At 35.3% G+C, this 9,672-nt stretch overlaps 1 protein-coding gene across 4 annotated transcripts; it reads left to right on the top strand.

Moving 5' to 3' along the window:
* The first annotated feature begins 2,481 nt into the window (after positions 1–2,481).
* LOC132188462 (uncharacterized) lies at positions 2,482–7,543 on the top strand. 4 transcript variants are annotated; one of them, XR_009440890.1, is made up of 3 exons: positions 2,482–2,710; positions 5,501–7,020; positions 7,260–7,543. XR_009440890.1 is itself a non-coding variant. In XM_059602916.1 (2 exons), the coding sequence occupies exon 2, from the start codon at positions 3,257–3,259 to the stop codon at positions 4,310–4,312; it is 1,056 nt and encodes a 351-aa protein (XP_059458899.1). In that variant the 5' UTR covers positions 2,482–2,710; positions 3,237–3,256; the 3' UTR covers positions 4,313–4,504. The 4 variants fall into 4 exon arrangements, 1 of the variants encoding a protein (XP_059458899.1); XR_009440891.1 differs by having other exon boundaries at positions 6,891–7,020; XR_009440889.1 differs by lacking the exon at positions 2,482–2,710 and having other exon boundaries at positions 4,966–5,670; positions 6,891–7,020.
* Positions 7,544–9,672: the final 2,129 nt, after the last annotated feature.

A 9,672-nucleotide genomic window follows, 5' to 3' on the forward strand; every position in this document is an offset into this window, starting at 1 on the left:
GACCCTTTTACTATGATTAATTAGTCTATTCGTAAACTGGCCTTAGTTTTGATATCTTGATATGAAATATGGCTTTTGGGGTCAGACCCGAGTGGATTTCCAGAAGGATTTCAGTTCCTGCTGGGACTTTTGAGAAGAGGTCGGTTTCTTCTATGTTGGTGGCTGAGTTTTCATTGCATTTCCCAAGAGTTGTCGAGTGCCTAATTTTCTTTTTCTTTTTCTTTTGGCTTCTGGTTTGGATTTTCCCATGTTTTCTGCTTAATTTCTGCAGGGAATTTATCAAAGTTTAATGACTGAAAGCGTCGCTAACTCAACCATATATGATACCGTGAGGATATGGCTGCAACCGAGTCCGTTTCATTGGATTCTGGAATTTATTATTTCATCTTGTTTACGCCTTTATGGTGTTTTCTGATGATATTGTTTTTTGTTTTTTATTTTTTATTTTTTATTGAAATCTTTATTTTATTAGGATGGATTGTTTTATATAAATTCCATATTTTATGTATATGTAGGGGTGTAAGTGGAACTAAAAGTTTAGGTATATGGGTAAAACTAAAAAGAAGACTTTTTGGAGGTAAAAAAAAATTAGTTTAAAGGTTTATCTCATACAAAATATATATAATTTAGATGAAATTTTCAAGTTTTTTTGGTCAGTCCTTTTTTTTTTTTTTTTTTTTTTAAATTTTTAATTGAGTCCTTATATCAGTTATATGTAGTTGTGCCCTAATTGTATATTTATTCTATATGAAACGTTATACATGCACTATGAAAAATAAGGTGACGAGATAGTGACACATTATTTGGTAGTCAAACTTTTAATACACCTAGCACTCCATAAAGTTTTAATTTTATCAATTTGCTCCTTAAGGTTTTAATTGTTATCAAATATATAATTTCGTTTACCTTTGGTTAAATTTTTAAGAGTGTTGCAATGTCATACCCAATAAAAAAACAACACATGTTCTCTTTAATACAAAACATAAAAAATAAAAAAATAAAAAAATCTATATATATATATATATATATTAAAAAAAATCTAAAATCTAAATATAAAAAATAAAAATAATTTTTTTGTTAAAAAAAATAAAACCATAGGTGGGGTGCCCAATTTCTTTTTTATTTTTTTCAAAAATATTTTATTTTTTTCATTTATATAATTTATTTAATTTTTTTATTCAAGGGGACACATGTCACCGTCTTATTGGGTATGACATGGAAACACCATTATAAATTTAATGGAAAATAGATGGAGATATCTATTTCATAACAATTGAAACCTTAGGGAGCAAATCAACAAAATTTAAACCTTAGAGAGTAATTTGATAAAAAATTTTAAAAAATAAAAACCTCAAAGACTCTAGTCGGAGGGCTCTCAAGCAGACACGAACACGAAACGAAGTTATCGGGTTTTGGTCATAAACGGGTTAACTCGTTTATTTTATTCATGGCAGGTCAACCCGCAGGTGACCTGTGGGTGACCCGCCACACCCGTTTAAATTATTAAAAAATAATAATAATTATAAAAAAAAAAACAAAATAGCCTAAAAGCCTAAACCTAAAACCCTACTTTCTTTCTCCCTCTCACTCTAAGCCGCCTCTCACTCTCTCTCTCTCTCTCGCACCAGACTCGCCTCCTTCTCTCGCGCCACAGCCACTCGCGTTTCCATCTCTCTCTTTTGCCCTGCCACTACATCCCTCTCTCTCAGCTTGCGTCTCTTTCTCCCCTCTTTCTCTCTCTCTCTCTCTCACACACTTCGTCTCCAATATCTCTCTCTTGCTCTGATCTTGTTTTCGAGTTGATATGGTAACCAGCTAATTTTGTCGTGTCATGTCTGAGTTGGAGATTTTCACATGTTTAACTAAATGGGTCATGTCCAAGTGGCGAGTCATTACGGGTGAACCCATCAACTCGTTTTGCGATATCTAGTTACGGGAGCTACGTGCTTCAAGCAGCTTAATGCTACAAAAAAAAACTCATGTCTTATTGTATTCTTTCAAAATTGATGAGGCTTTAAAGACTAGAATTTAATAAAAAATTCAATAATTATCTATTATAAATTTAATAATAATTTTAAAAACAACATCAATTGTAAAATAACACAAGAAAGAGATAGATTCCTATTAACATAACTCCTTAAAGATAAGTGTGAACTTTGTAATCTCCCACTCTTAAACTACTCAAATTTTTAGGAAATAAAAAATAAAAAAATCCAGCAGCCTAGTACAAGGAGATCCATGTTGCGGCCATTTAAAGCAGCACCTCGAAAAAAAGCCGCTGACTTTGAAAGCACTTTTGACTTGTTGGGTCGTTACCATACAACCTCAATGCGATTTCCGGACACACACAAATATTGGTGGGTGGTGGGTAGTGGGCCTAGTGGCCAAGCAAAGCATGGGATGGGGGCGTGTATTATGTGTGTGTGACTTCAAGTACTGTAATGTGAAGTCTTAGATAATCATATGATTGGCAGTTGGCACACCAAGGAACCTGCTTAGCTGCGCACACTTGTTTAAACGCACGTGCCTTTGACCCCGTGAAGACTTAAAGAAGCTTCTGAAAAGCGGCCCTCTTCCCTACTAGCCCTAATCTCTCTCTCTCTCTCTCTGTGTCTCGCGTAAAGTAAGCTAATGGGGGAAGTGATCGAACAATTGCAGTGATTACAGTGAAGCTCTGAAGGAAATTCAATCACGCAGTTTGGGAATTCAGGTTATATATTTGTTTGTTTTATTGGTTTCTTGGTTTCGTTTGCGTAAATTGCTTTCTTGGGGTTTCCGTTTGCCTCTGATTAAATTCCGAACAGGGTTTTCTATGGAACTCGAATTTGACTTCAACCTTTTCTAGAGCTTTATTTTTTTTAGTAAAGTTTATTGCTTTTTTGTTTATTTTTCTCGAAATGGATGTTGAGCGGTGAAAATTCTGTGATTAATTGTATATTACGGTTGCCTTTTAAATTTACTCTGGAAGTGAAACAATTGAATGTTGTAAATAGTATATATTAAGTCAGAAGATTGCCTTTGAAGATCAATCGCAATCTGGGTTTTGATCCTCTTGTCTCGAAGTGGGGTAATTCAGTTTAAGTCAGCAGGTGATGTTGACTTTCTTCACTGAAATTAACTCGCCAATAGACTATTAAAATTAGGGTTTTAAGTTTTGAATTGCAATGTGGATTGATGGTTGTTTAGATTTCAATGGGCTTTTCTGTATCTCGCTGAAATTTTGGTTTTGGTGATAGTGAGGAGTACGGAAAACGAAATGGTGGTGGGTCGGCATTTTTCTCGAATAGACACTTTAGAGGTAAAGTCTCAGATTGAGAGGAAGCTGGGGCGCCGGAAGGCGGAGGAGTATTTTGATCTCCTCACAAGATTTTTAAGTCTTAAGATTAGCAAATCCGATTTCGATAAACTCTGCATTGAGAAAATTGGGAGAGCAAATGTCCGGCTTCATAATTATCTCCTTAGATCAGTCATAAGAAATGCACTCCTCTCAGAGACTCATCCGTTGAAGGAACACAAAGTAGAAGGTTCTCTCAGTGTTAAAGTGGCAAATGGGTATCAAAGAAGTGGTATTCAGTCGTTGTGCCGAGATATTCCACAATCACCTCGAAAGGGGAGGACCCCAAATATTCGTGATCGCAAGTTTAGGGACCGCCCGAGTCCTCTTGGGCCTCATGGAAAGAACCATAGTATTGCTTGTGAAGATTTGATCCCCAAAATGCAAGAACAGCAGAGTGCAACAGAGCTGGTTTCTTTGGGTGGCAGACCCCCTGGCTCTGTGGAAGATGGGGAAGAGGTTGATCAGGCTGCTGGAAGCCCAGGCATTTATAGTCGGAGCCCTGTTAGAGCTCCTCTTGGCATCCCATTGAATACAAAAGGAACAAGAAAATTTTTATGTAATGGATTGGCGTCTTCATTTTTCACTGAGACCTGCCAGAACAGTGGTGAGCTACCTGATACCAGTGCTTTACGGAAGAGATTGGAGCAGAAGTTGGAGACAGAGGGACTAAAAGTCTCAGTAGATTGTACGAACTTGTTGAACAATGCCCTTGATGTGTATCTCAAGAGATTGATAAAGCCCTGTTTGAAACTTGCTGGTTCAGGGTCTGTACACGAACATGTAGACCAAAGGCATAGTCATGCCATACCTGGTTTGAGGAGAATGGGGCCTGTGAGGTATGTACCAAAACCAAGTGAGCCTACTTTTGCATCCATGTCAGACTTTCGGGTTGCAATGGAGTTGAATCCCCAGATACTTGGAGAAGATTGGCCGATAGAACTTGAGAAAGTTTGCTTGCGTGCATCAGAAGGCTGAACTGAAACTGATTAGCACATGATTTTGGTAAAGCAATAAGTTTGGGATTTGATTCAAGGTGATGATGAGTTTCCACATTACAATTGTAAAATCTACTCTAACACTGATCTTGACCTTGCCGTTTTTATAAGCAGTGCTGATGTACATTAGTACAAGTTATCAAAAGTTTTGGATGAGGGTGATTAGATTGTATATAGGTTTCAGTGCTGATTTTTTCGAGGTGGGACACCAAGACATGGTAAAGTATAAACATATCAACACTTGTAAGAATCTTGCTATAATGAATAGGTCAGTGGTCTTCTTTGACTAATATCTATAGTTTGTTGGTTCATTTTATTATGCTTTATTTTGTTAATCAAGCTACTTTTCTGAAATTCCTTGTCCCATTAGATCCAATAGATTGCACTTTTTGACAGTTGTTGTTGGACTAATTTCCATTAAAATTCTCTCTCTGTCATGTGCGTGAATCGACACATATGCAAACACAGAGCAGTTATTTTTTATGAAGTTGAGGAGGAAGGTTTAGTCCCTAACTATGATATTTATCTTATTCATTAACTGCATGTGAAGGTAGAGAATATTGCATGCTTGTAAACCACCCCTCCTCCCCCACCCCACCCCCCCACCCCACACCCTTCTCTTCCTCTCTTGAGGTTGGGAAAATAGAAAAAATAAAAAGCTAAACATCATAGATTTATACAAGATCTAAATATATGATGGAACAGAAAAATGAGTGAACAAACAAAAAAAGAAAAAGAAAAGGAAGAAAGACAGATGAGCAAATACAACCTTGATGATGCAGATAGACACAATATATGGTTGGGTGTGTTGAAACATGAAACATCAGATGCCGAGGGAGATAAACATATGGAAGATGTTTGTTTTACAGTCTTTTGCTTGTTGAATGTAAGGTGTACACCATATACTGTAGACGGTGGAATGGTGTCTAGTAGAGGCTGAGTGTCGCAGCACAAAATTGGTGGCCTTATTGCGCTCTTGCCTGTTTCAGTTAGTTGAGTGAGCAGTTGACATTCAGTCACCTTGGTCCTATGTGGTAGTAGTCTAGATTTTTCTCGCTCTATTGGCTTAGCTTTATTATCCTTTGGATTGGTAGAAGAATTTATTTATGTGTCTATCGGACACAGTGAGTGGGAATCTTTTCTGTTGTGCATCATCCATCTGAGACAGTTGAGAAGACAGAAACTTGACTGCAATGGAAGTGCCACAAGGTATTGTATGATAGAAGCCAAACGATTGGGTACCCACATGTGTGTCCTCTCTCTTCTTTGGTGGCAGGTTGGTGATTAAATCATGAAACCAGGGACCAAAGAGAAGCCACTGCAAGGAAAGTTGATGTGGTAATGAGCTATTTGTCGAACTTTTGAGATGAATTTGCTATCTGTCATTTTCCAGGCTAAATGCACTTCAAATATTTTTCTTAATAAAATTTCACTGTGGAAATGATTATACAATGAATGGAAATCTGTTATTGCTGTACACTATGCACATTAGTCTAATCATTGATGATGGAATTTGTATGCTACAGTTTCTAAATCTAGAGAGCTTTCTTTGCTATACATTGCAATTTATTTAGAATCTAGAGGTACTGCAAATAGAAAGTATTTAATCCAGGACACACGTGGAAGGAACTTTTATGAGTATCATCCATGTTAGACTGTAGAGAAGACCAAAACTTGTCTGCACTGAAAGTGCCACAAAGTATTGCATAAGAGAATCAATACTCATGATTTGGTACCCATGGGTGTCTCCTCTTTCTTCTTTGTTGGCTGGTTGGTTATTCAATAATGAACCCAGTAACCTAAGGGAAGCCACTGCAAGGAAAGTTGTTGCAATTAGCTATTAATCGAACCTCTGAAATGAATATATTTTGTGTCATTTTCCAAGCTAAATGCACTTCAATTTTTTTTTTAAAAGCAAATTTCACTGTTAAAACGAGTCAATGAGGCTCAGGTGCAAGGATAGCTTGAGAACACTATATTGCTGATTAATGTTTCTTGCTCTTTTGCCTCTATTTCTACTTCATACATGTATGTTTATTTCATGAACTTAAATAATTGGGATACTAAAGAGTAAAAGAAAGAAGGGTTAGAGTTATAATGGGTTTTCGGTTGGTCTACGATTGATTTGGAGAGCTTTCAAGAGCTTTTGGTCGCAACGGAATGGGACTTCTGATGATGCAAAGATGATAAATCCTCATCAGCTTGGCTTGTGAACTAAGCTGTGCTGTATGGTAAAGAAACTCATATGACCAAACCGTATTCTTTATCCACCTTTTGAAGCTCGTACGCCTAAAATGGCTTCTCTATACTGCATGACTTGCTTATATACGGGGAATCTCATTCACTGTGCTATTTATTTCGTTGGGGATCTATTTTTCCAGATTTTCTTGGAAGCATTTCATATATATAATTTCTGAAATGCTTTAAAGCTGGTATCCTTCTGTTACTAAGGGGTTTGCTTCTTCTACTTTTCCTTTGATTTTAAAAGCTTCTTTGTTTGTTTTTCTTCCAATCAACCCTTAATTCTGGATTCTTGAATACAATTTTTTTTGTTGAAGTTAACTTGCAGGGTGAACTGAAAGGGAGAAAAATAAATAGAGTAGCACTCGACTGCCATGTTTACAAGTACTAGAGTCCTTCCTCTGCTATCTCCTCTACTCGACTGCTATCTCATTCATTTGCAATATGGTATTCTATTTTTTTCGTTTCCCCTCCTCTTTTCTGCTTATAGAATTTAGCAAGTATCAAGAGTCCTCTTCCTCCTTATTTCTTTTAGTACAGAAAAAATGAGTAAATGGAATATTACAGGAATGAACAGTATAATTTTGAATGCTTTTTGCTTGTTCCATTTCCATTTCGAACAATGCAGATGTGATCCATGGCGATCCTGTTAACTTACAAGTGAATCATTTTTATTTGAAATTCAGGAAAAATCTTGTCATTGAAGTTTGCATCAGAGACTGCCTCTGCTTTGGAATCAACGGATACCTTTGTGGATTATCAGATTAAGCTTTGCCTCACGATGAGAAAATGAAATGCCCGAACTTTACAAGTGATTCTTGAGAGCTTTAATAGTAACTTGGCTAATCTGTTTACAGCTATAGCACAAATATAGCTAGCTAACATTTTTCCTGGATCCTTATAGCATTCCTCTTCCTCCGTGTGTCTCTGACAATAATTTAATTTATTTTACGTACACAGATTTCTTGCTTTTTCAAAAACTCTATTGTGGTTTTCATGCATTATGGTCAAACAAACTGTGCACTTGTTTGACTCTGAATTAGAGTAATGAATAAAATATGTGTAGTGTTTTGTAAAGCAGATTTGAGAATCTTCAATCACAGAATTCACTGAATTCAAGGCTTTGGAGTCCCTCACGTTTACAGATGGCTGCTGCAACAAAGTTCATTGAATATCATTGGATCTCTGTGGATAGTGTTACATTGAAAAGCAAAAACATTTTTTTTTTTTTTTTGGCAATTGAAAAGCAAAAAGTTTAAATGCGTAAACGACTTGGAAGTCTTCTCACCATGCGCATTGGCGTCTTATGAAAGAAAGTAGTGGGCAGGGTCCAGCTCTTGAAAACCAAGGGTGGATGGCGTTTTGTTGAATGGGATTGATATTGATTGGCAATGACGTGGGGGATGTGAGATGTCATTTTTGCTTGGACTTGAATTATAATTTGATATCATCATAATACATGGACACAGTTTTTTTAAAGGTACAACATTTTCATCAGTGATATTCTTTTTTTTTTTTTTCAAATCCGTTGATCGTATTAAAAAATAATATTCTTTTTACATGTTCAATGAACCTATAACATTTTATTGTTTCTTTCAATTCAATTTGAGATATAGAAAAAATTGTGTCCTTATAATTTAGTTATGGAAAATTTGAGACATGAGATAAACAGATCTTGACTGACTTGGATGGAACAGAACAAAACCTTGTCATTGTCGTGTTGCGCATGGAGACAGGGTGTCATTTGGAATTACGTAAAAAGTTTATTGTATTATGGCGATATCGATGTTTGAGAAGAAATTTTTGTGTGGGTACCAACACATGTTAAATACTAATTTAATGAAAGAGAATGACAGGCTAGGGCACGATGAAATGTCAAACCTCATAATTAGATATATAAATTTTTGGGAAAAATTAACTTTACCCCCTAAAGTTTTAGAAGTTTTTTAATTCGAACCTCAATGTTTAAAAATTAGCAATGTATTCCCTTAATGTTTTAAAATTTTTCAATTTAGACCCTCTGTTACTAATTTTCGTCTAATTGGACAGAAATCATCTCTCGAGCGTCTCACGTCGGATTTTGATGCCTTCTATTCTAATTTTGCCCTCATTAAAACTTATGAAATTACGTAATTATCATTGATTTCATAAGTTTTAATGAGGACAAAATTAGAATAGAGGGCATCAAAATTTCACATGAAACGTACGTGGGATGATTTTCGTCCAATTAGACGGAAATTAGTAACAGAGTATCTGAATTAAAATTTTTTAAAACATTATGGGGTTATATTGCTAATTTTCAAAATTGTCACGTCATATCAGTTGTGTGATACTTGTATAATAGTTTGTAAAATAGCATTAGTCTTCTTGTGAGTATTTGATTTATTCTTCAATCACCCCTTGCCTGTGTAGCTTACAACTACCGTGGCACACGTGGCTTGCGCGTGTTACACATTATTTTCTCAACTATTTGTTAATAATTTGTTTTTGCAAATTCAATGAATCCACTATTTAATTTGTAGACTCATATAAATTATACACAAATTCAATAGTAAATTCACTTATTCACTAAAAAAAAAATGATTGACAGAATAATTTCTCTAAATTTAATATCCTTGCATGCAGATGAACATGCCGTTTGATATTAATAGGCATATGCATATGAATTTGCTTTCCACCAGATAAAGCGGCCTCTATGACGACAAAACCGGTGATCTTTATTTATCAAACGGGGGCGGTCTTATCTCATGCATCACCATATATTTATAAAATATTGCATTTCTGTTTATTTATCACATGATCAGGTGAAATCTTAAGAGATATTTTAATAAAAAAAAAAAATCATTCCAGTGTTAAATTTATTTAGCATTCTATCACCAATTCCAGCTGTTATGTTGACTTCTAATGTTCTAATAGTTTTTTTTTTTTTTTCAAAAAAAAAAAAAAAATTATCCTGGCAGGTCTTCAACACATTGAGAGGGGAAAAAAACAAAAAAAGAGTGTTCAGATAAGCTTGCCAACTAGCAGATAAAGCTTTGCTTACATGATTCTATTATATTTTTGACAAAAAATATAATAATAATAAAATAAAAAGATATT

Source organism: Corylus avellana, chromosome ca7, assembly GCF_901000735.1.
Source record: "Corylus avellana chromosome ca7, CavTom2PMs-1.0".
NCBI classification, from domain to species: Eukaryota; Viridiplantae; Streptophyta; class Magnoliopsida; order Fagales; family Betulaceae; genus Corylus; species Corylus avellana.